Source organism: Balaenoptera physalus (genome assembly GCF_965194825.1).
Source record: "Balaenoptera physalus genome assembly, chromosome: 8".
Classification (NCBI taxonomy): Eukaryota; Metazoa; Chordata; class Mammalia; order Artiodactyla; family Balaenopteridae; genus Balaenoptera; species Balaenoptera physalus.
Genome location: NC_138887.1, coordinates 6,611,717 through 6,636,881, shown reverse-complemented (window position 1 = coordinate 6,636,881; position 25,165 = coordinate 6,611,717). Strand labels below are relative to the sequence as shown.

The 25,165-nt window shown below is 48.2% G+C and overlaps 1 protein-coding gene across 10 annotated transcripts in view; it reads left to right on the top strand.

Annotated features, from left to right (window-relative positions):
• The window catches only part of VOPP1 (VOPP1 WW domain binding protein), a 144,309-nt gene extending 125,930 nt beyond the window's left edge, over window positions 1-18,379 (top strand). For all 10 annotated transcript variants that reach the window (XM_082471609.1, XM_082471613.1, XM_082471611.1 and 7 more), the window contains one exon: window positions 15,789-18,379. In XM_082471609.1, the coding sequence (XP_082327735.1) occupies window positions 15,789-15,979 (191 nt within the window). In that variant the 3' untranslated portion in view covers window positions 15,980-18,379. The remainder of the gene's footprint in view (window positions 1-15,788) is intronic.
• The last annotated feature ends 6,786 nt before the right edge of the window (window positions 18,380-25,165 follow it).

Sequence of the window (25,165 nt, the reverse complement as noted above, 5' to 3'; positions counted from 1 at the left end):
GGCCAGGGCGCCCAGCCGCCTGTGCACAGCTTCTGCTGAACGTCTGCAGCCTCTCAATAGTTTGAAACAAGAACGCCCTGCATCCCCTGTCACCCTCTCTCCCTCACCCCCGCCTCTTTTCTTCATCCCAGCGCACACATCTTCCTAACTGGAATCCTCGGCCCCCTTATAATAAATAGGTCATCGATCCTACAAGCCTTACTTCAGACTCTTACTCACCCCTGAGCAATGCCTGCTAAAAGTTTTCCCAGTCACTTGTCTCTGCCAGCTCTTCTCTGTCTTCCATGTTGCCACCAGAAAGTTCTTTGGGGGGGAAAAAAAAAGCACCTAGGTCATGTTGTTCTCCTGCTTAAGGGTCTCTGCCGTGTCACTTTGCTCCCAGCAAGTCCAGACTCCTTAGCCAAGGACCCAGACCCCCGCCCTTGCCCCTCCTGTGCCCCGTGTCAGCAGCCTGCTCCCCAAGCTCTGCCACCTCACCGGGCCCAGCCCATGCCCTCCCTTGGTCCCAGGCCATTTCCTTTCATTCTCTTTCTCTCCTGGATTCTCTCTGCCAAGTACTTTAACTGCGTTTATTACGGTGATTTTTGTTGTTGTTGTTTATTTTTTTATTGAGGTGACATCAGTTATAACATTATATGTTTCACGTGTACAACTTTCTATTTCTATGGCTGTGTACTCTATAGTGTCCTTACCACCAAAAGTTTACTTTCCATCTATCACCATACAGTTGATCCCCTTTACACATTTTACCTGCCCTTCCTTCACCCCTTCCCCCCACCCCCATAACCACTACTCTCTTCTCTATATCTACGTGTTTGTTTTGGCTTGTTCATTTATTTTGTTTTTTATATTCCAAATATGAGTGAAATCATATAATTATATTTGTCTGTCTGACTTTCACTTAGCATAATGCCCTCTAGAGCCATCCATGTTGTCACAAATGCTAGGATTTCGTTCTTTGTTTATGGCTGAGTAATATTCCATTGTGTATACAGACCACATCTTCTTTATTCATTCATCCGCTGATGGACACTCAGGTTGCTTCTTATCTTGGCTCTTGTGAATAATGCTGCTATGAACATTGGGGTGCATGTATCTTTTCAAATGAGTGTTTTCATATTCTTTGGAAAAATACCCAGAAGTGGGACTGCTGGATCATACAGTGGTTCTGTCTTAATTTTTGAGGAGCTTCCATACTGTTTTCCACAGTGGGTGCACCAATTTACATTCCTAATGACATTGCACAAGAGTTCTGTTTTCTCCACATCCTTGCCAACGCTTGTTATTTCTTATCTTTTTGGTAATAGCCACTCTGACAGATGTGAGGTGATAGCTCATTGTGGTTTTTAATTGTCATTTCCCTGGTGATTAGTGGTGTTGAGCATCTTTTCTTGCATCTGTTGGTCATCTGATGTCTTCTTTGGGAAAATGTCTATTCAGATCCTCTGCCTATTTTTTAATCAGGTTTGTTGTTATTGTTGAGTTGTATGAGTTCTTTATATACTTTGGCTATTAACCCCTTATCAGATAGATGATTTGCAAATATTTTCTCCCAGTCAGAAGGTTGCCTTTTTGTTTTGATGATGGTTTCCTTCGTTGTGCAAAGACTACTACTACTATGACGTAGTCCATTTGTTCATCTTTGCTTTTGTTTCCCTTGCCTGAGGAGACATGTCCAGAAAGATATTGCTAAGACTGATGACAAAGAGGTTACTGTCTATATTTTTTTCTAGAAGTTTTATGTTTTCAGGTCTTACAATCAAGTCTTTAATCCATACTGAGTAAATTTTTATGTGTGGTATATGATAGTGGTCTAGTCTGATTCTTTTGCATGTGGCTGTTCCGTTTTCTCAGCTCCATTTGTTGAAGAAACTGTTCTTTCTTCATTGTATGTTTTTTGCTCTTTTCCTGTAAATTAGTTCTTCATGTATGTGTGAATTTATTTCTGAGCTCTCAGTTCTGTACCATTGATCTGTGTGTCTGTTGTTCTGCCAATACCATGCCGTTTTGATTACTATAGCTTTGTGGTATCATTGGAAATCAAGGGGTGTGATACCTCCAGGTTTGTTCTTTTTTTCTCAGGATTGCTTTGGCTATTTGGGGTCTGTGGTTCCATATAAATTTTAGAATTTTTTTTTCTATTTCTGTGAAAAAAATGTCATTGGGATTCTGGTAGTGATTGCATTGAATCTGAAGATTGCTGTAGGTAATATGGACATTTTAACAATGTTATTCTTCTAATCCATGAGTATGGAATATCTTTCAATTTCTTTGTGTCATCTTCAATTTCTTCCATCAGTGTCTTACAGTTTTTCAGTGTATAGGCCTTTCACCTCCTCGGTTAAATTTATTCCTAGGTATTTTATTCTTTTTGTTGTAATTATAAATGGGATTGTTTTCTTAGTTTTTCTTTCTGCGAGCTCATTGTTAGTGTATAGAAACAACAGATTTTGAGTATTGATTTTGTACCCTGCCACTTTACTGTATTTGTCTACTATTTCTAATAGTTTTTTGGTGGAGTCTTTAGGATTTTCTGTATATCATGGTGAGTTTTAATGCCTATGTGTATTTTGGGTTCCCCACTGGGCTGAGTGATTTCGCAGGACTCACATCTCAAGCACCAAGCAGACTTACATCTGTCAGCTGAGTGAACGGTCAACCTGGGGTAGGGATTTACCATGGCCACACTTGGAGCGTCACTTGACCCATATGTCACACCTGCTAAGGTGCTGCAGGTACTTGGGACACTGGAATGCAGCCTGGGTTCCAGCCCTCGCTCACCCCCTTGTGCATTGCATGGTTTGCACAACCGTGTGTTGGAGCACTGTGTCATTGCACAAGTAACTGTACAGTCACCAACCGTGATGAGACGTATGTGGAGAAAGTTCAGGATGCTGGGAAGCCATGTAAGTGGGAAACTCAATCTGTTGTATGGATAGAAGGGGCAGAAGAGTTTGTAAGTATATTTAAGTGGAAGTGAGGGCATGAGGGGTGGGGGACTGAGGAGCAGCCAGAGAGGCTCCTGTGTCTTCCTTTGCTGCCTGCCTTTCACACGCCTGCCCACCGAGACTCCTGAGCTGCAGAGTCCGAGCAGCTGCTGTCAGTCCCACAGCTGTGGCATCAACGGCAGGCGCTGCTGTAGGCATCTAGGGCAGCAGAGATGCCACATCAACAATATTGAGCCTCTCTGTGAACAGTGGAGACTGGGGGCTCTCCCACGACTCGGGTAGTGTGGTTTGACCCGATTCGGTTCTACCCTGCGGTTGGGGGCATTCGGAGAAATGGGGGCTGTTTATTTTCTTCCAAGCCCTCTCCTAATGCAGTCACCAGTGGGGCCTGTGAAAAAGAGCCCGCTCACCTTCTGTTGGGAGACTCTGATGTGGGTATCCTCAGCTCTCTGCGGGGAGTCACAGCTGCTGCTTCATTTACCAGCCTCCTGCATTTGTACACTTCTCACAGGCCTGTAGAGTATGAAATGGTCAGTCCCCAAACACACCAGAGCATCGTATGAAGGCTTGCTTTGTTCCGTGGGCGTATACATACTTTCTCCACAAAATCCAGGGCTGTGTCATTAATTAACAGCACTATGCTTGGGAAGAATTTAATTACCTTGATTTTTTAGAATTAGTAATAATGAAGAAAAATAGGGTCTATTGGTTTCTCCATGATTTCGGCCTGGAGACCCGCCTCTTCCTGTGGGTGGGATTCACGCCCCTGCGGCTGCTTGCTGAGACCCTGTAGTGCTCAGGCCTGTGCCCATGGTGTGTGTGTGTGTGTGTGTGTGTGTAAGGGCAGGCCGGGGGCCAGGCGGTCTGGGAAGGGAACTGGGTGCGTTGACCCTACGTGGTAGGTCCTCGGGCCCGGGAGGAACCTGGCTGGTGCGGAGGGAGAGACGATACCTGCGAACCGCGGGCAGTGCTTGCCCATCTGCCAGGTGGCTCCGTTTTCCCTCTACTGCTGATCTGGGGGAGGGGAAGTGGATTCGGGTGAGTTTTGCTCATTCATGAAGAAGAAAGGGCAGGTTTTTTTGTTTTTTTATTTTTGGCTGTGTTGGGTCTTCGTTTCTGTGCGAGGGCTTTCTCTAGTTGCGGCAAGCGGGGGCCACTCTTCATCGCGGTGCGCGGGCCTCTCACTATCGTGGCCTCTCTTGTTGCGGAGCACAGGCTCCAGACGCGCAGGCTCAGTGGTTGTGGCTCACGGGCCCAGCTGCTCCATGGCATGTGGGATCTTCCCAGACCAGGGCTCGAACCTGTGTCCCCTGCATTGGCAGGCAGACTCTCAACCACTGCACCACCAGGGAAGCCCGAAAGGGCAGGTTTTAAAGAATCAATACTCTTTCCCTGGAGGGCTGGGGAAGGCCAGCACTCGAGCCCGGTATGCAGAGGGGTACGCAGTGGTGTCCCGCTGGGACCAGCTCCCCAGCCCAGCAAGGCTGAGTGCAGAAGAGCAGAGACCTGCACGTTACGAAGATGCTCAGAACTGGGTGGGGTGCGTGGCAGCATCACGGTTCCAGGGCACTGGTGTGGTTGGAGCAGGACGGGGGGGAAGAGACCAGCAAAGTAGGCCTGGAGGCTGAGAGGTTCAGAGGGGGGGCTCCAAGCCTGCCCAGGAACCCAAAGAAACAAGGGCTGAAGCTGCCGGTCAAAGGCCGTGGCTGAGATCCAGCTCCCGTGGGCCTGTGCAGGGAAGCACCAGCACGGGGAGTGCAGAGAAGCTGGTCTGGGGACCGAGGAGAGGCACCTGGACCGGGAGTCAGGAGGCCTGAGGTCTGTGGGCCCTGGGGTGGGCACTGTCTCTTCTGAGCCTCTGCATCTTATCGGCAAAATGAACGTATGTGAAGAAAAGCAGTCTCAGTTATAGTCTTATGTCCAGCGGTGGCCAGAGTAACTAGAGACAGTCAGAGCTCCCTAAGTGCCCCAGCCTCCCCAGTCCTCCCCGACACACCGCTGGCAGGGCCCTGGTTACGCCCTCCTCGGCAGAGAGGAAAGACAGACTTTGTTCCTTCAGAAAACAGGGGCTGGCTGGCAGCAGCGCCGTGTTCACACGCTAGGAGGGCGGGAGGGACACGTGCTCACTGCCCTTCAGGAACTTGTAGGAAGGGGGGGATGGGTGAAGGGACAGCAGGTGCTAGGGGGTCAAACGTCCAGTTATAAGGTACATAAGTCCTGGGGATGTCATGTACAGCGTGGTGACCACAGGTAACTTTATTTATATTTGAAAGCTGGTAAGAGAGTAGATCTTAAAAGTTCTCATCACAAGGGAAAAAATGTGCAACTATGTGCAACTGTGAGGTGGTGGATGGTAGCTCACTGTAGTGATTATTTCACGATGCGCGTGTGTATCAAATCGTCATGACATACAGTGTTACGTGTCAGCTACAGCTCAATAAAACTGGAGAACTTTTAGAACAGGGGGCAGAATATAAAGCCTTGGCTACAGCAGAGCTGTGAGTCTGGAGGAGAGTGGGGCTGGATTTCAGGGCTCTCTGAGCAGGGCCTCACTAAACTTGTGCACTTGACGCTGAGTGTGGGGAGGGGGTTCGGGGCCACAAAGGAAAATATGATGACATTATGGTCCCTCTTCTTTATGATGTATTATGTGGCACTCAAGTTGATAGTCAAGGTCAAGGCCGTGTAACTGTGGCAGGACACGTGTGAAGCTGTATTTAGGGAAGGGGCGGGCTGCTGTGTTACAGCGTGGTCCTGAGTCCGACTGTGTGATCACACAGGTGCACAGAGACTGGAGGGGACAGTTGGTAGTGACGTCTGAGATGTTAACATGATTTAAAGTGTCTTTGAAAATGGTTTCCTTTCATGTGACTGATTTTTTTTTTATAAATTTATTTATTTATCTATTTATTTTTGGCTGCATTGGGTCTTCATTGCTGCGCGCGGGCTTTCTCTAGTTGCGGAGAGCGGGGCTACTCTTTGTTGCGGTGCGCGGGCTTCTCATTGCGGTGGTTTCTCTTGTTGCGGAGCACGGGCTCTAGGCATGCAGGCTTCAGTAGTTGTGGCACGTGGGCTCAGTAGTTGTGGCTCGTGGGCTCTAGAGCGCAGGCTCAGTAGTTGTGGCGCACGGGCCTAGTTGCTCCGCAGCATGTGGGATCTTCCCGGACCAGGAACCCGTGTCCCCTGCATTGGCAGGCAGATTCTTAACCATTGCGCCACCAGGGAAGCCCCTGATTTTTAAAAAATAAAATAAAATAAAATAGAAGTAGATGGAGTATTCCCATTGGGAGATACATTTTTATTCCTTCCCATCAGTGCACTTACGGTGAGTTTGTTGATGGTGTTCTGACTGTTCTGGCGTCCCAATCCTATACTAAATCTGTCAACCTGCAGTGACGGTAGTGGCCTGAATAAATGATGCCAACTGCAGGAAAATGGAAATAGTAGGAAGTGTGTTTTGACAGTTTAATTACCCCCCAAATCAGAGCTGACACACACACAGTTGTGAGGACAAGCTGTGCCTGCCTCTTCTTGTGGGATGTGAGGGCCCCAGTGTTCATGTGTGTGTTGGCAGAATTTCAGCTGTATAATCTCTACAGACCCTGACAGGTCAGCCTGAAAGGCCAGATACCTAATACAGATACACCTTTCAACTCCCTTCCTCCCCCTTCTCCCAAAGAAGCAGTAAAAGAAGGGCCGTCTTTGTGATGGGTAGTCCTTGCAAAAGGAAACACGAAGGGTCAGGGCTTTGGCTCCCTTCCTCAGGCTGACTAGTATGACCAGTCTTTTGTGCATCTTTTAAGAAATAATCCATGATTTTCCTGATATATATATATATATATATATATATATATATATATATATATATATACATCTTTTTAATACTGGTAAAAATAACTGGATAATGAGGATATAACTTGAGTCATGAATAACTTCAAAGTATATGAAACAAACTCAGAATTAAGAGGGAAGTATGATGGAAACTGTCGTGTCAATGCATTATTATTAATCTGATCAAAATATAAAAATGGAGTATTTAAAATAATTTATCAAATTGTACACTACAAAGAAAATCTGAAGAAGTTTGCAAGAGCAGAAATCACAGACCTTGGGTCTGGACTAGGACACTCTGGGTTCCATTTCTTTTCTTTTTTTTTTTTTTTTTAAATGTTTATTTATTTATTTACTTAGGCTGCGCTGGGTCTTAGTTGCGGCATGCGGGATCTAGTTCCCTGACCAGGGATCAAATCTGGGTCCCCTGCATTGGGAGCGCAGAGTCTTACCCACTGGACCACCAGGGAAGTCCCTGGGTTCTATTTCTAACCTCACGTCTCTGTAGCACATCTGGAAAAGTGACTCAGTTTCTCTAAGCCTCAAGCACCTGAACTGTGAGGTAGAGATAAGACTGTCTTAGGGTGATTGCATATGAGTTGATCCAATACAGTGCTTAACACATGGCCTGAGACAACACTGAGTGGATGGCAGTAGTTGCTGCTACTAATAGTACTAAAACTTGTAGTTTTAAGAAATCTATAGATGAGCAAATTAATCATCTGCACCCACTTGGAAATAAAAGAATCCTCCTCTAAATTACTCATTGAGTAAATGAAGGATAGGAGTGAGGGAGGACCCTGTGGTCGTGATGTGCTCCCTCACCCTCACTGCAAACCTGCCGCACCCATCTTCCCATTTGGATGAACGGCAGCTCTGGTCTTCTGCCGCTCGGCCAAGTCTCAGAGCCATCTTCACATTTTCTCCCACCTCTGCCTCCACAGCTGCCACCTTTTATTCAGATTATCACAAGTCCTCCTAACTAGTCTTCTTGCTTCCCCCATCCTCTGCTTCAGTCTACAGTTAAGTCCCCTGCATACGAACCTTCAAGTTGTGAACTTTCAAAGATGCTAACGTGCGTTCACATGTCCAGTCACGTAAGTTAGTTCACGTGTCTGGCGTACACTGTCACAGGCGTGCATCCTCTACAAGTGGTTGTGCTTTTGTGTACTTTACTGTACAGTACTGTATAGAGTACAGTAGCACAGTATCTTTATTTCAAGCCCAGGATGTCCAGAAGCAAGCGTAAAAGCAGCGGTGATGTAGCTGGTACAGTACTACCCAGACATCACTGGATCGTTTTTTGAAGAGGGTAGATAGAATTGAATCCAGCAAGGAACCAGAACCTGTGCCATTCACGTCAGGCGTGAGTGACATTGCAGCTTGCCCTCCGTCTCCTATTGCTGATGATCTTTCAGCTCTACCATCTCCCACCTCCTCTCCCTCCTCCAGTCAGTAACTCTTCTTGCCTGTTCACTCGATGCCAGCCCCTGTGCGGCAGCTGTTGTCCTGTACTACTGTACTTTTCAAGGTACCGTACTGTAAGATTAAAAATGTTTTCTTTATTTTTTGTGTTTGTTTTTTATGTATTATTTGTGTGAAAAGTATTATAAACTTAGTACAGTACAGTACTATATAGCCGACTGTGTTAGTTGGGTACCTAGGCTAACTTTGTTGGACTTAACAAACAAATTGGACTTACGAATGCGCCCTCGGAATGGACTCATTCGTATGTAGGGGACTCGCTGTATTTCCAGAAAAGCAACCAGAGTAAAAACAGAACTCAGAGCACAGTTCACGTCAGAAGTCCTCACAGCGGCCACAGGCCCTCTCTAAGTCTGCACATTTCCCCCCCCACTGCCCTTCTGTCCCCGGTCACCTCTCCTACTGTTCTCTTGGCCCTCATTCCACTCTCGCTGCACACTGACCTTTTGATTTCCCTCAGACTTCCAGGCTGCCATGCTGCTGACTTCAGCGCTGTGATTCCTTCTGCCCGAAAGGTCCATTCTCCATTTACGGCCACCTCTTCTGTACACCTGGCTGCTCTGCCATCACCTCCTCCCTCACACACTTGCTCATGTTGGGCTCCTTCATTTCTTCCAGGTGATTCACCTCTCAGAGACCCTCCCTCTGTAAACAGTGAGAAAATGGACTCCCTTTCCTCCTCTTTGTTTTCTCTTTTTATGTTTCCAACATTCCCACTTTATTTTTATCTTTAGCACTATCATTAATAATATACTACATACTTTGTTTTTATCTTGCTTATTATCTTTCTTAATTGCAAGCGTCATAAGGACTTGAGATTCTCTGTTTTCATCATTGCTGTGTTCTGGGTGCCCATAACAGTGCTGGCAAATAGTAAGAATTCAATGTTTGTTTAATACACAAGTGAATGACGTATCAATGAAAAATTAATACAAAAACATGCAATGTAAGTGAACTGACATTTAAAGGTAAATTCATAGCCCTATTCTTTGTTAAAAGTTTAAAATAAGAAAGCGAATTAGCTGACCTCTCCTTAAAAGAGGTTCAGAAATTAATAAAATAAACTCACAGAAAGCAGTAAGAAGTACATAATAAAAAATAAAAATTAATTACAGGAAAAAGAAAAATTGATTTGCAGATCTAAAAGTTAGTGCTTGGTAAAAGGCAATAAAAGTAAATGATATTGCCAATATATATCCAGAAAAAACTATAATTGGAAAAGATACATGCACCCCTGTGTTCATAGCAGCACTATTTACAATAGCCAAGACCTGGAAGCAACCTCTAATGTCCATCAACAGATGAATAGATAAGGAAGATGTGGTACATATACACAGTGGAATATTACTCAGCCATAAAAAGAATGAAATGATGCCATTTGCAGCAACATGGATGGACTTATCATATTAAGTGAAGCAAGTCAGAAAGAGAAAGACAAATACCATATGATATCACTTACATGTAGACTCTAAAATATGACACAAGTGAACTTATCTACAAAACAGAAACAGGCTCACAGCCATAGAGAACAGACTTGTGGTTTCCAAGAGGGAAAAGGGTGGGAGAGGGATGGAGTGGGAGTTTGGGATTTCCAGATGCAAACTATTATGTATAGAATGGATAAACAACAAGGTCCTACTGTAGAGCACAGGGAACTCTATTCAATATCCTGTAATAAAGCATAATGGAAAAGAATATATATATATGTCACTTTGCTGTGCAGCAGAAATTAACACAACGTTGTAAATCAACCATACTTCAATAAAATAAATTTTAAATAAAGTAAATGACATTGCCAATCCCATCCCTGATAAATCTAATTAGTCAAGCTGAATAAAGAAAAAATAAAATCATAAATTGAAACATTACATATCCAGAGGAGATTAAAAATTACAAAGAAGTACTCCTGAAATGGAAAATTTTGGTAAGATAGGAAAGTGTACATTACCAAAGATTCATTAGAATATTGAAAATTTCAGTGGTCCACAAAGCAAGTAAGAGTTTGAGGAAGTTTTCAAAGAGTTAGCTTTCAGAATGGCTCCAAATTCATATGGTATCTTTGAAACTTTTAAGAAACAGTTCATGTCAATGCTTATGAATTACTACAAGTATAGAAAATTATGGAAATCTACCTAATTTGTTTTGTAAAGCTAGTGTAACTTGTAAAACTAGTGTAACCAAAATAAAATTATATTAGATCATGTTTAATGATCATAAATACAAAAATCTTGGGAAACTGAATTAAACAGTGTGTCCGCTCAGGTGGGGCTCTTGTCAGTCGACTCACCTTTGCTGAATCTAGGGCTCCCTCTCAAATCGCAGGAAGACTGTCAAGGAGGAAGAGACGATGGCTGCAAGGAGTGGAATGACTTCAAGTCTCTGGAGAAGGAGGCTGTGGCCGGGTTAAGGGTGCAGCCCAGGGCGGGTGGTGGAGGCGGGGGAGCCTGGGTCGTGACGGCCCTTAGCCAAGCCCTTAGTGCTCGGACGGTGCTCAGAATGTAGGTCCATCACGTCACCAGCCTTCTCTGGTTTTGCCCGTCCCTCTTTAGCCGGAACTTCTTCCCCCATTTCATCACCCCGTTGTGAGACACATATAGTGGAAAGAGCCTGGGCTTTCCAGTACGCTACTGGGTTCAAATTCCAGTGCCTCCGAATAGTAGCTGTGTGACCTTGGCAAGTCGTGTCTTCCTGAGCCTCGGTGTCTTCAGGAAAGTGGATGCAATACCAATACCCCTGCTGTCCCCACTGCGCCCTCCACATAGGACAGAGATGCAATGCAGGCGGCCGTTACAGACACTTAACACCTGAGGGGACAGCGGGGCAGCGTTGTGGCTGCGCTTCTCCTGAGCCTTTCCTCTGTCTCCTGGAGAAACAGTCTTCCTCTAACTCCAGCTTCTTCACAGACGCTCTGCCTTTTCTTTCTCTAACTAAACCATCTACCATAAGCCTTCAGAATTGAAGGGCCAGTTCTCCTCTCCCACATTCCGCCCCCGCTAAGTTAGGGAGATGGTGCTGGTGTCCCCGTGGCTCCTGGCCATCACTTCTGTATCCTTGCAGTCCCGGCTACTTTGAATCCCATACCAGTTGGCTCTGCCGCTCTTTGTCACCATTTTGCTACTGTCTGTGAGCATCTCTTCTTTGGGGACTTTGGAATCTGTCTGCTCAAATCACCGCCCCCCAGTGGCACGCGGTACAGAGGCTGCCTGTGTGCGCGCCCGGTCCCCCTTCCCACGCAGGGAACTGTGGGTCCCTGTGCCGCTGCTTAAGGCCACTGCCTGTACCGCTCCTCTCCGCCCAAGTGACAGAACCTGCTGGGTGCCCTCCTGTGTACCAGGCTCTTTGCTAGACAGTGGGGTTCAAATGTGGAACCAGGCTTAGAAGGTCCCTGCCATCACTGAGCTTATATTCTCTGTAGAAATCCTCTCTCTTTCCTGTATTTCTGTCCCTAACTCTATAAACCCGCTCAAGCATTTCCCATCCTTAAAAATACTTCTGCCATAAGAATATACAATGGGGAAAACACAGTCTCTTCAGTAAGTGGTGCTGGGAAAACTAGACAGCTACATGTAAAAGAATGAAATTAGAATATTTTCTCATACCATATACAAAAATAAACTCAAAATGGATTAAAGACCTAAACGTAAGCCCTGAAACATAAAACTCCTAGGAGAGAACATAAGGCAGAACACTCTTTGACATAAATCATAGCAGTATTTTTTTGGATCTGTCTCCTAAGGCAAAGGAAACAAAAGCAAAAATAAACAAATGGGACTACATCAAACTAAAAAGCTTTTAACAGGGAAGGAAACCATCATCAAAACAAAAAGGGAACCTTCTGAATGGGAGAAAATATTTGCAAATCATATGTAAGGGGTTAATATCCAAAATATATAAAGAACTCATGCAACTCAACAACAAAAAACCAAAAAACCTGATTAAAAAATGGGCAGAAGACCTGAATAGACATATTTCCAGAGAAGATATCCAGATGGCCAATAGGCACGTGAAAAGATGCTCAACATAACTAATCACCAGGGAAATGCAAGTCAAAGGCACACAGAGATATCACCTCACACCTGTCAGAATGGCTAACATCAAAAAGTTAGCAAGGATGTGGAGAAAAGGGAAACTTGTGCACTGTTGGTGGGAATATAAGTTGGTGCAGCCACTATGGAAAACAGCATGGAGGTTCCTCAAAAAACTAAAAATAGAACTAATAGAAATAAAATGACCCTGCAATTCTACTCCTGGGTAAACATCCAAAGAAAATGAAAACACTAATTTGAAAAGTACATGCCCCCCAGTATTCTTAGCAGCTCTATGTACAGTAGCCAAAATATGGAAGTAAACTAAGTGTCCATCAACAGATGAATGGATAAGAAGACCTGGTGTATATGTGTGTGTATATATATATATATACTGCATTACACACACACACACAATAGACTATTACTCAGCCATAAAAAAGAGTAAAATTTTGCCATTTGTAACAATGTGGATGGACCTGGAGGGTATTACGCTAAGTGAACTAAGTCAGACAGAGAAAGACAAATACTGTCTGTTATCACTTACATGTGGGATCTAAAAAATACAACGAATGAATATAACAAAGCAGACTCACAGACATAGAGAGCAAACTAGTGGTTACCAGTGGGGAGAGGGAAGGATGGAGGGGCAAGATAGGTGTAGGAGATTAAGAGGTATAAACTGCTATGTCTAAAATAATAAACAAGGCTATATTGTACAGCCCAGGGAAATATAGCCATTATTTTGTAATAACTTTAAATGGAGTATAATCTATAAAAATTTTGAATCACTGTGTTGTACACCTGAAACTAATAATCTTGTAAATCAACTGTACCTTAATTTAAAGCAGTTTTTTTCTGTTTGTTTTGTCTTGTTTTGGCTGCGTTGGGTCTTCGTTGCTGTGCACAGGCTTTCTCTAGTTGCAGCCAGCAGGGGCTACTCTTTGTTGCAGTGCGCAGGCTTCTCATTGCGGTGGCTTCTCTTGTTGTGGAGCACGGGCTCTAGGCACGTGCGCTTCAGTAGTTGTGGCACGCAGTCTCAGTTGTTGTGGCTCGCGGGCTCTAGAGCGCAGGCTCAGTAGTTGTGGCTCGCGAGCTCTAGAGCACAGGCTCAGTAGTTGTGGCGCACGGGCTTAGTTGCTCCGTGGCATGTGGGATCCTCCTGGACCAGGGATCAAACCTGTGTCTCCTGCATTGGCAGGTGGATTCTTAACCACTGCGCCACCAGGGAAGTCCCTTCAAGCAGTTTTTTAAAGAATAAAAAAACAAAACAAAACACGTCTGCCCTTGTCGTGCATCCCTTTAGCCACCACCTCTCCCCTCTGGTCTTCACCCCTTACCCTGGAGCAGCTGTTTGCCCCGGCAGCTGGGCTTCTGTGCCAGCCATGGTGCTGAAACTGTTGGCCAGAAATCCCGAATGTCCTGTGGGCTGAGAAGGCGCGGTGCTGCCCTGTCCCCCCTGCTGCCCGGTGACACAGCTCCCACCTCGCTGCTTCACTCCTTCCTCCCATTCTCCTTTCATTCTTCGCCGCCACCTACACCTCCTGTGTTTCTCCTGGTTTGAGTGCTGGTCTTGTCTGCACTGCTCTCCCCAGCCGTCCTCTGGCCCTTCCACACACTCTTCCTGGGAGGTTTCGGCCAAGGCCACATCTCTGCTGCCACGTCCACAAAGAAGGCCCCCAGAGCTGCCTGGGCTCCCGCGGGCCCTGCCCTTTTCCTCTGTCCCCTCTCTCGCCTGGTGGGCCCCTTATCAACACCAGAAGCCGGGCCTTTCCTACGTAGGCCTCTCCTCCTCCCCACGCGCTGCACACTGAGCTGGTCCTGGGTCCTTGGATACACCTCCTGAACCCCTCTCTCATTCTCTCCTCCCCGTTTCTTCTTTCATATTCAGAGGCTTCCATTGTGTCTTTCCCGGACTATTACATTAGCCTCTTTTTTTTCATCTTTAACTTTTTATTTGTATAAAATATAAAGGGATTCAGAGATAAATAAAATATCTCTGCCCTTGAGAAGCGCATGGTCCTGGCTGGTCACGGGCTCGTATACAAACATGTCTCGTAAACGAGCACGTCTCCTGGCAGCAGGCAAGACGCACCAGTAGAAGCAGGTGCGGCCATGTGTCTCTGTCCTGTACTCTCTCCTTCAGCACACTTGTAGATTTCCAAGACATCCTGCACACCTTGGTGGGCATCTTTCCAGGAGTCTGACCTTTATTCAGTTAAACTGTGGCAGAGGAAGATTTGCACAAAAAAAGACCCTACACAATACACATACAGAGACGACCTCTCTGGTGCCCGAGTGTCTCCTGGGTTGAATGAGGCCTATAACTCAGATACACCTGATTTCACTCGTGAACTTAGCCCAGCCCACATAAAACCCGGAGCCCACAGTTTCTCTTCTTGATTCTTTATTTTTTTAGTCAGTGTCCTGTCATGTTATCAACATGATCAGAAAAAGCAGATCTAAGAAACAGGCTCCAAAACAGCAGCTCAGGTGTTTCTACAGTTAAAATGAGAGTCAGGGCTAGATTTGGGGCAAGGTGACCAGTATTTTCCCTCTTGTCACCGTCTGTGCTCTCTGGACCCCCGTGCCCTGTACCCTCGCCCAGAGCAGGGCTCAGCCCTCGTCCTGCAGCCTCTCCCTGAGACAAGAGTGTCCTGTCCTGCAGCAGGGCAGGGGGAGCGCCCACAGACATGTCAGCCCAGCCCGCTGGCATCCGCCCCGTAGCTCGTCGCCTTATCTGGGAATTGGGCTCACCTGGATGACAGGTAATCTGCCCTGATTAAACGTTAATCCAGCAGGTGGGAGTGGCGCTGACACTTCAGCAAACTGTTCTCAGAACGTGTGTGGAGGTGCCGGTGACGATTCTGGCCAAGAGTCGGGAACACAGGGTCCCCTTTTCACTTCCCTCTGAGTTGACTTGCCTTTCTACGCCCAGGCTTTTTAGGCTCTAAGGGACACTCGGCCCTCTCTGTTGGTAATTTTTTTTTTTTAACATCTTTATTGGAGTATAATTGCTTTACAATGGTGTGTTAATTCCTGCTTTATAACAAAGTGAATCAGTTATACATATACATATGTTCCCATATCTCTTCCCCTCTTGCGTCTCCCTCCCTCCCACCCTCCCTATCCCACCCCTCTAGGTGGTCACAAAGCACCGAGCTGATCTCCCTGTGCTATGCAGCTGCTTCCCACTAGCTATCTATTTGGTGCACCTCCCCAAGGTGTTGGCAGAGCTGCCCTGGTGTGTCACTCGGCTGCGGCTTGGTCCCTGCCACACCTGATCCCGCTAATGTCCCTCCACCACTCAGACACCCTCTCGGGTTGTGGTGCTTTCTGGCTGTCTGCATCCAGGAGAGGAGAAGCTCCAGGAGGCCGGGGCTGGCATGTCGCCTTTGCTCGTTTCCTGATCCCAGGTGCCCTGCTGTGTCTGGGCCCTGGCTGTGATGGGCTGTGGGTTTTTTTCTGCTGTGCTCACATCTGCTTGCCTGTCTTTCAGGAGCCCAGCAACTGGGGCTGCCGTTTTACACCGACCCTGGAGGACCAGGGATGAATCCTGCTGGGAACCCTGTGGCGATGGCTTTCCAGGTCCAACCCAACTCACCCCAGGGAAGCATGGCCTACCCACCGCCCCCTTCCTACTGCAACACGCCACCGCCCCCATATGAACAGGTGGTGAAGGCCAAGTAGCCGGGAGCTGCCTGGCACCTGCCTGTGCAACTGGCCGGGGAGGCCGGAGAGGCTGTCACTCGCCCTCCCTGTCTCCATCACCGTTCACTTCCAGGAATGGTCTTCTGAGCCACTAAGGGCAAACTCCTTTTTGATATCTTCAAAGCAAGCACAGCTTCCTTTCAAGTTTTCCTTGGAGGACCAGGATTTGAATTCACCCCGTGTCTCCTCTGTTGCTTCTGTTTCCAATGTAATCTGTGCTCTGGCCGAGTGGAGAGTCCCGAGGGTTGACCCCCTAGGGTGGCGCGCCCAGACCCTCAGGGGAGAGACCCCGGCGGAAGGTGAGGCAGGGCGCGTGCAGGTGAGTACGCGTGAACGCGAGGAGGGGCCCGGGCCGCCTGGAAGGCCCCGCACACGGCAGGCGGCCCGTCTGAAACGAGGCACCACCACAGGGCCAGCTGTGTGAGCCCCTTGCCCGTCAGTCTTCCTCTTCAAAAGGCTCTCAGAGAAACAGGCGTTGGCGGCGCAGCCTCGGAGCCCTCTCTTCTCCATCCCCTTCCTGAAGACCAGAGCTGCCCTCTGCGCAGCCAGGGCTGGGAGAGCCCTGGGCACGCCTGCACCTCAAGGAGATGAGGATGCGGAATCAGGCCAAGTTGATGTCTATAGTTATCTGGAAGTCACTGAGCAAAGTTACTTAAGTTCATGGGAAATTGCCCCCTGCCTCATACCGGACATTGCATTTGATGAGCTCTTGGTCCGACTTGGGGAGAAAAATGCTCACGCCCTTTTCAGTGTGTCCTGTGGAAGGTGGTGTGGAGTCCTGTTCTGAGGTCAGACGCGGAGTCCTTCCTGGACGTCGGCAGCTCTCTGGCCTGCGGCCACGGCCAGGCGCCTCTGCCCCTCCCCTGAGGTAGCTCTGACGGCGTGTTGTGAGGGACACTTTCAAAGCAGAGAGGCACATCCCGCTGGGAAGCCACATCAGCCCCTGGAGAGAGGTGTCCCAGCAGGACGCAGTCGGTGGCTTGAGCCTGGGCTGGGCAGGCCTGGGCCCTGGCTGACTGATCTCGGCAGGTGTACGCCGGGCTCCGAAGACGATGAGCTTGCCAAGAAAAAGACGGGAACGCAAAGCCCCAGGACTTCAGAGAGAGCTCTTCAAAAAGGACCGAATAGATTGCACTGAGGAGTTCATCAAAATTAGAATAAAGAAGATCTGGTTGGAAACGCAAACCCTGGCTCAGAAACCTCTCTGGCCCTGGGATCACAGGTAATCCTGGCTTGTTAAGGGGCCGGAATCCTGCTCCTCTGCGTAGTGAGTAATGCCCACGATCGTGTATTTAAACCCAGAGTGAGACCTGACAGGTCACGTACAGGAAGGGCAAAGCCGCGTAGCCAAGTCATGTAGATCCCTGTATGTGTAGCGGTGGGGTGGAGTGCTTATTTTTGAAATGAACTAAACAGAGCCTCTTGAGTTGTCACTCGTTGAACCTGAGCATCAGGGCATCTCACCGGAGTGGTTGCTGAGGGTTTTCGTTCCCTAGCCCTAGTCTCCGTGTCCCTGCTCTACCAGGACACGTCTGTGGCGTAGGAGTGAGGAATCAGGATGGGGCCACAGTGACTTACCTTTCCTAAGGATGGGAACTCTGGGAGCCTCCCCGGGACTTCCACAGGACGCTCTTGGAGCCAGATGAACACCTTGGAAACAGTCTGTGAACACAGATGCTGCTGCCGGTGTCTTTGACCACCGAGTGTGACCTCTGAACTCCTGTGCCCAACTTCAGTACCTCCCCGCACTCAAGTCCTTGACTCGAATGAGACAACAAAGCGCAGCATTTGCTGTTGACAACCCAGGACAGCTACATGGGTCCAAAAGGCCCTCCTCCTCCAGGTCATTCGTTCTGCATTTTCAGGTCCAGTCTCTCCCTTTACTGTTCTGATGAGGAAGTGCCCCACGAGCTGCCCCTGGAGTTGGATTGGGTACAGCTGAGTAGCCACCCAAATGTCCGTGACGAAATTTTGTTTATCTTTTTGATAGCAAATGATCTTGAGACTGAACGATTTAGGTAGCACTCAAAAATTTTATATTCACGTTTGTGTGAGATACATTTTGTTTTCCCTTGAACCGGGGTGAGAACCCACTACTGTGGGCACTGACACTGTGTGTGGAAATTCCACTCGCAGTGACACCTCCTGCCCATTCTGTTTCCCCCTGTGCTGTCAGTGGGCAGTGCCCACCACTTGGAGCCAGTCCAGCTCCCGGTGTGTGAAATTCCATAGAGTTCCGTAGAGTGTGTGGCCAGGAGTGAGCTGGGAGCAGATCGGTGCATGCTTTTCCTCTTGTAACACTTGGCTCATTTCTCTTTTTTGTTCTTTTGATAGGGTCGTGTTTCCTATGTATGCAAAATAAAAATAAATTTGGGTGTGTGCCTTGACTGTTTTGCTGCGGAGTGGGAAAGAGGGGAGAGATGAAGTTTCTAAAGAAGGATGCACAGTGGGCTCTCAGTTCAGCTGGGTGGGGTGGCGTGGGTGAGGCATGCACCCGATCTCAGGAGAACTGGAAATTAGATGCTATCCAAGAAGATAAGGAACTTTTGTTTCACCAACACATTTAAAATATCTAGCTAAGGAAAAAATTATCAGAATAGGAAGACAGAAGCATTAATTATGTGGACTCACAGCTAATACTGATATTAGTTATCTGGGGGCCTGAGTGTGCTTTGCATAGGTAGGGGAGCCTTGATTTTAAAATCCAACTCTAGGGCTTCCCTGGTGGCTCAGTGATTAAGAATCCGCCTGCCAATGCAGGGGACACGGGTTCGAGCCCTGGTCTGGGAAGATCCCACATGCCGCGGAGCTACTAAGCCCATGTGCCACAACTACTGAGCCCACGTGCTGCAACTACTGAAGCCTGCGCGCCTAGAGCCCATGCTTCACAACAAAGAGAAGCCACTGCAATGAGAAGCCCGCGCACCACAAAGAAGAGTACCCCCGCTCACCGCAACCAGAGAAAGCCCATGCGCGACACGAAGACCCAATGCAGCCAAAAATAAATAAATTTATTTTTTTTAAAAAAATCCAACTTTAATTGGTCAGAAACTATTTCTCTCACAGATCTATAGCTGCTACAGTCAGGCTGTATTTTAGATGAATCACTAACTGAGATAATGTTTATAAAGAAGTGTTTTATAATTTACTATCTTAAAACAGGACAGGAAATAAGGTAGGCCAGACAGCCTGCTGGTGGGGAACTCAGAGCTGATTTACACGCCTCACTGGACGAGCCGCTGGCCATCAGCTTCCCCCAGTGAAGCGGGAGCAGGGTCATTTACACATCAGAGGTCATGACTGGAGATGGCAAACACAGTATTCACTCTTGTCTGTCCCTCCCAAATTTCACTGAACTCCAAAAAGTCCATAATAGTTACCAAGGCAAAAAAGTGCAAGATCAGAAATTGTAATTTCTGAAATAGAAGGTGGCAGGTGGGATTGACAGATGAAGAAAACAGATCTGAGAAGATGGGAGCTGACAACGTGCAGAGGAGTTTCAATGACTCAAATGATCTCCAATCTCAGTTTCCTCAACTGCAAAATCACATTATGGTCACTCAACAAATGTTAGAAATCCTGTTCTCCCTCATTCCTCTTTTCCCTGCGCAAGAGGAATTGAAGCTGAGGGGGAGAGAGAATGAGTTCCCACCCCGTCCTTTGCCCATCAGGAGATGAGCTCCGTGGTGCGAGGGGAGCAAATTCCCCTTGATTACATCCAGGATGTGAAGATGGAAGCCGAAGGGGTCCCATACACTGCCACTGCCCCCCACGTCACCTTACCGTCTTGAAATGTTGGCTGTGGGCTGATCAGCAGTGGGTGTTGAGCCCGCCAGAGCTGGGAAGGAGAAACCTCGGGCGACCATCTTTTTTCCCCACCATTTACGTTGAATGAGGTCTGTGCGTGCCCCAGAACCAGCCATGGTTATAAGCAATCCGTCCTGTTACTTGGGTGTCTCTCCTGCCATTCCCTGACACCCGCATAGCCTTTTGTTCCAATGCTCCTGCCTCCTTGGCTGTGCCGCGGTGTCCAGGGTGGATCCTGCTCAAAGCCTTCCTAAAAACGGTGTGGTTGGTGCAGGGACGATTATTGACACCTCCTGCCCCCCCTGGTAGAGCTGGGTTCTGTTGCATCTCCCGTTCTGACTCCAGGCACCAAGGTCTGGCTTTGCTTCTGGGAGGAAAGGCTCCTGGTCCCCAGGGTGTAATGAGGGTGGAGGAGGGCCCGTGGTCTCAAGGGTAGCAGGAATGCAGGGGGGCGCTGCTTTTTCTTCCTCTCTGGACTCGAAATCACAAACAGTCCTGAGGTCCTGAAAGCCCTGAGTCACATTTGCCACAGACCGGTGCTCACTGTACGGGGACAGGAGACCGTGTACCTTTGTGTGTACAGAGTGTGTGCCTTTGAAAAGTGCCTGGTCACAGCCCTTACAAACAATAACGATCCCTCATGTTTTTGAGGAAGAAAGGAATTTTTCATCTTGCTTTAAAGTTTATAAGGAGAAATGCTTTTAGATGGATGTTCTAGACCAGGACTGTCCGTTAAAAAGATGTCAGCTAAGCATGTTATACTAAATTTTCATTAGTTACATCAAAAAAGATGAAATTTATTTTAATAATATTTAACCCAATGTATCAAAATATTATTTCAACATGTAGCAGTGTAAAATATATTAACAAGAAATGTTACGTTCTTTTTTCCATACTGTCTTCCAAAGCCAGTGTGGATTTTATATTCACCAGCACGGTGAACTTGAGGCAGCTGCATCTCAAGTGCACCGTAACTCCACTGCCAGTGGCTGCTTTATTGGACAGTGTGAGGCAAGTGCATAAGAAAATACTCCGCTCCTATGTTCTGGCCGGTCAGTCACCACAAAATCCAGTGAGGTTAAAAGGAAGTTAATTATGAAAAGGTTGAAGGTAAAGTTCAACCTCAGGTGATACAGCCTACAGTTTTTAGGGACCCAACACATTCTCTAAATTAAACGTCTGATGTTGTAGATTCTGTAACAAAACTCAGTCTTAAGGTTACAAGTCAACAGTCTTGGGAGGTATGGGGCGAATTCTTCCTGAGCTTCTGGGGAGCGTGAGGGGTGCTGCCCCCATTGCAGCTCAGCCTTTCATTCCAGTCCCCAAAGGCACTGCTAAGGAACACCCAGGTGGCGAGGCCGCAGGTCCAGCGGGACCTGGAGAGCATGCCCAGATCACGTGCTCAGGTCTGGTAGATGGTGCTAGGACTAGCCCTGGGGTCTTCTGCCCCAAATGTCCCCCAGCCACCAGCTGTCACTCCTTTGTCCTCACCAGGTTCTCCAAGGAAACAGAAATCCTGGAAGGAGTGAGTTGCTATCAAGCAAGGGAAGGGAGGGAAGGGCAGTAGTTGGCTTCTTCATGCCTGTCATGGTCAGGAGGAATTTAGTAGCGTGCCTCTGTGTGGGTGCAGAAGAGATGCGGATACAGATTGCAGAAGTCCTGTCCTCTCGCCAGAGCCCTCATCCCCCCAAACCTGCTAACCACTCGTGCCCTTGAATGAGTTTCTCCCCTCAGAGGTGACAAGGTTGTACTCACAGGCAGCTAGGACCTTTCTCACCTGAGTCTAGGACTGGGCCCTAGGATGCAGGTCCAGGAGTTGGGTGGGTGGAGGGGTGAGGGGGACAGAAAGAAGGTGACAGGATCTACCAAGGGCAGAGTCTGGTGGGCGGGAGGCCTCCTGTCTCCAGGACCCCGCAGCCTGCTCTCCACGCCCCTTCCCTGCGCTCCCCTGGGGAGATGCGAAGCCCGGTCCCCCCTTCCAGGCAGCCCGGCGGCGGAGCGGGGAGGGTCCGTGTGGCTCGCCCTCAAGTACCAAAAGGCCCCAGTGCCCGGCATGTGTAGTTCGGTTCTGGGGAGCCCTGGGAAGGCACGTGCGCGCCTAGCTCAGGTCGGTGCCCGGCCAGCCGTGTCCCCCAGGACCTGGGGAGGACGCTCTGGGCGCGCTGACTTTGGAGACCGGCTCCCTCCTCCCACCTTCTGCTCTTGCTGTCGCCATCCTGTCCTCGTCGCCCTGGGTTGTGGTGAGGGCCCGGGCTTAGCGCTCGCGGTGGAACCGGATGGGCACGGAGGGACCATACGCGCACGTGGACGGGCGTTCCGGACGCCCTGCCTCGGAGTCGCCCTGACGACTGGGGGCACGGGACGTCCTGGTGTCCCCGTTTCCCCATCTGGAAAGTGGGGCTACGGAGGCGCCCAGGGTGTGGTGCGAGTTGGGCAGCCAACGACGCACGCGCCACCCCGCGATGAGCCCGGGACGGGGGACCGCGGCTTCTGCGCCCAGATCGCCCGCCCAGAGAGGGGACTGGGGACCGGAGACCAGGTTGGGGCGCGGCGGCCCCGGGGAGGCTCCAGGAGGGAACCCTGCTTAGCCCTTGGCAAAGTCCCTGCTGATATTTTTTTACTCCAAACCAAACCCATGCCTTTATTTTTAATCTAAAATGTAGACCGTACAGGAAAGCACAAAGCAAAAGGTAAATAGAAATCACCTGCGACCCCAGTATCCCGAGGCTGCAGCTGGGCGTGTTTGCGCCGCTTTCTAGGTCCCTTGCTCTGACGACACGTGCACCGCGGGATCCTTCGTAGCCCGCTTTTCTCTAGCATTTTTCCTGGCATTTAAATAGTCTCCTGCCTCTTCCCTGCAATGATTAAACAGCGCCCCACCACACGGCTGCTCCGCAGTTGATTTAACCCACACACTCTGATCTAATTTTGGGGTCGTTCCATTTTATTTTTCATTTTTAAACAACAAAGTATTCTACACACTCGGAATAATGAGAGTAACTTTTGCCTAAGGCGTATGGTGGATGCCGGCTAGCCGCTCGGGAGCGCGCGGCGAGGGGCCGGGCCGGGGGTGGATGAGGACGCAGGGGCCCCGAGTCGCCCTGAACTCCCGCCGGGCCTCGAGGCGCTGCCTCCCGCGCCAGCCCGGACCCCGGGCCGCGGACGCCTAGCCCCGGACGACTGTGCGGGCCGAGATCGCCTGCAAACCCCGAGGACGGCGGCTGCCGCGAAAAACCAGGCTTTCTTGTGACGCCCCTCAGTTTGTTGGCGTAAGTGCGGATGACGCGGAGCAGATGTACGCACGTGAACACACAAGCCCGCTTAGGACACAGACGGCGGCGCCCCGCGCATCTGCTCCATTGCGCCTCCTACCACCGCCTACATTTACGTTTACAATCCCCCTGCTTTTCTTCCTGATTTTACCACGTATATGTTTTGTTTCACTTTTCACTTCATGGTATTAATGTATTTCTCCAACTTGCTTTTTTTGCAAAAATTGTTGATTTTCCCCTATTATGAACAATGCTGTGCTGAGCAAGCTTGTGACCATTTTTAATGTTCATCCACATTTATTTCCTCAGAATAAAATCTTAGACAAATTGCTGGGTCGAAGCATCTGTACATTTTTTCGGGCTTTCGGCAGATATTCCCATTAGGAAGATTATGCTGACGTGTCCCACCAGGCTTCGCAGGGACTGCGTATGATCAACGGTCCATGCATAGCTGCCCACTTGAGGAGGAGCCGGAAGCCCCATTTTTGTTCAATTTGTATCATTTATTACATGAATCTCTTACCAACTGTGAGAAACCCCTTCTCGAAAGGTGTGTGGTTGGCAAGACCAAGGCTGGCAAGACTAAGCTCTCATGGAAAAGGGAAGGTTGGGGAGAAAACATGAAATAGAGCATATATTAAATATATTTATGAAATATTTATGATATGTAAACATAGCACTGAATATACATAGCATTAAGCATAAAGATAACATGAAATGTAGCTTTAAATATATATCACGAGTGGAGTAAGTAAAGCTTCTCTAAGCTGTCCACCTGCAAATACCTATGGCACTCTTCTCCTGAACGTCCTTCCTCAGTTTATTGTTTGGGTGGCGGCATCACGGCCTGGGGCAGCCTCTCCCCTGTTCTCTGAGGACACACGCATCCTAACTCTTGAAGTGTTTGAACCAGCCAGACCTGGCAGCATCAGAGCCCTCATTTTCATTCTTCAGTGACGACACTACTCACCACGGGCTCTGGAGCCAAAGCATCTCTGCCACTTAACGCACTGGGTAGCCCCCGGTGAGGGATTCTGCACTCCGAACGTCAGCTTCCTCAACTGAACCGTGAGGACAGCAACACCTCCATTGTTGCTTGGTTTAATCCAACCCCCATTCCCTTCCCTATTTCTTCTACAGAAGCCAGAAGAGCCACACAGCTTCTCTGCAACAGGGGCACAGTCTTGGCCAATGATAGATACTACAGAAGTCTACTGTGGGCCTCTGGGAAAGACTTCACTTTTGTCATAAATGAGACTGGAGTTGCTGGCACCGCCACATGCAGGTTCACCCTGCTTTCAACATTGATGTGATATCTGGAGCTGCAGCAGCTACCTTGTGACCATGATGGAAAGGCCAAGATGATCACAGAGATACCAGCTTTCATAGGGTTGAACCAATTCTAGGTTTCTTATTCCCTGAAAAAATAAATTCCTGTTAGAGATTTTCTGTAAGTAACCTTCCTTGTGGGGTGGTTGTGAGAATCACGTGAAGTAATTTTTTTAAGGACTAAATACAGTACCTAATGCTGATACTCAATAAAAGGTATTTTATGATTATTTTTAGTAGTGTGATCTCAGTTGCCACAGGGTATTTTCACCTCTGATATATGAATGGCCAGGAGTAAGAAGATGCTTGTCGAAGGTGATTCTCTGCTTCCAATTAGCATCAGTGACCTTGGGCAAGTCTTGAACCTCTATGGGCCTCAGTTTCCTCAGCTGCTTATAAAATAATATTAAACTTCCCTCTCAGCTCTAAAATTCTTTGATTTTATTTTCTTTTCCCTAAAAATCTTTCCATCACAGGATGTAGCATCCCGACTGACGACCAGAGAAGGATGTGGAGGGCGTGTGATATTCCTAGTGCAGTTTACAAGTCCCTCAGGGCACCCTGGGACTCCTAACCAGGCCTCTGCATGTGAAGTACAGAGTACAGAATACCACCTAAGAAACAGTCTTGCCAAAAATGTCCAACCAGGATATAACAGCATCTGGAGCAGTGTTATCCGACAGAAATTTTTATGATGATGGAAATTCTTACACTGTCCAGTACAGTAGCCACGGGCTAAATGTGGATACTGGGCACT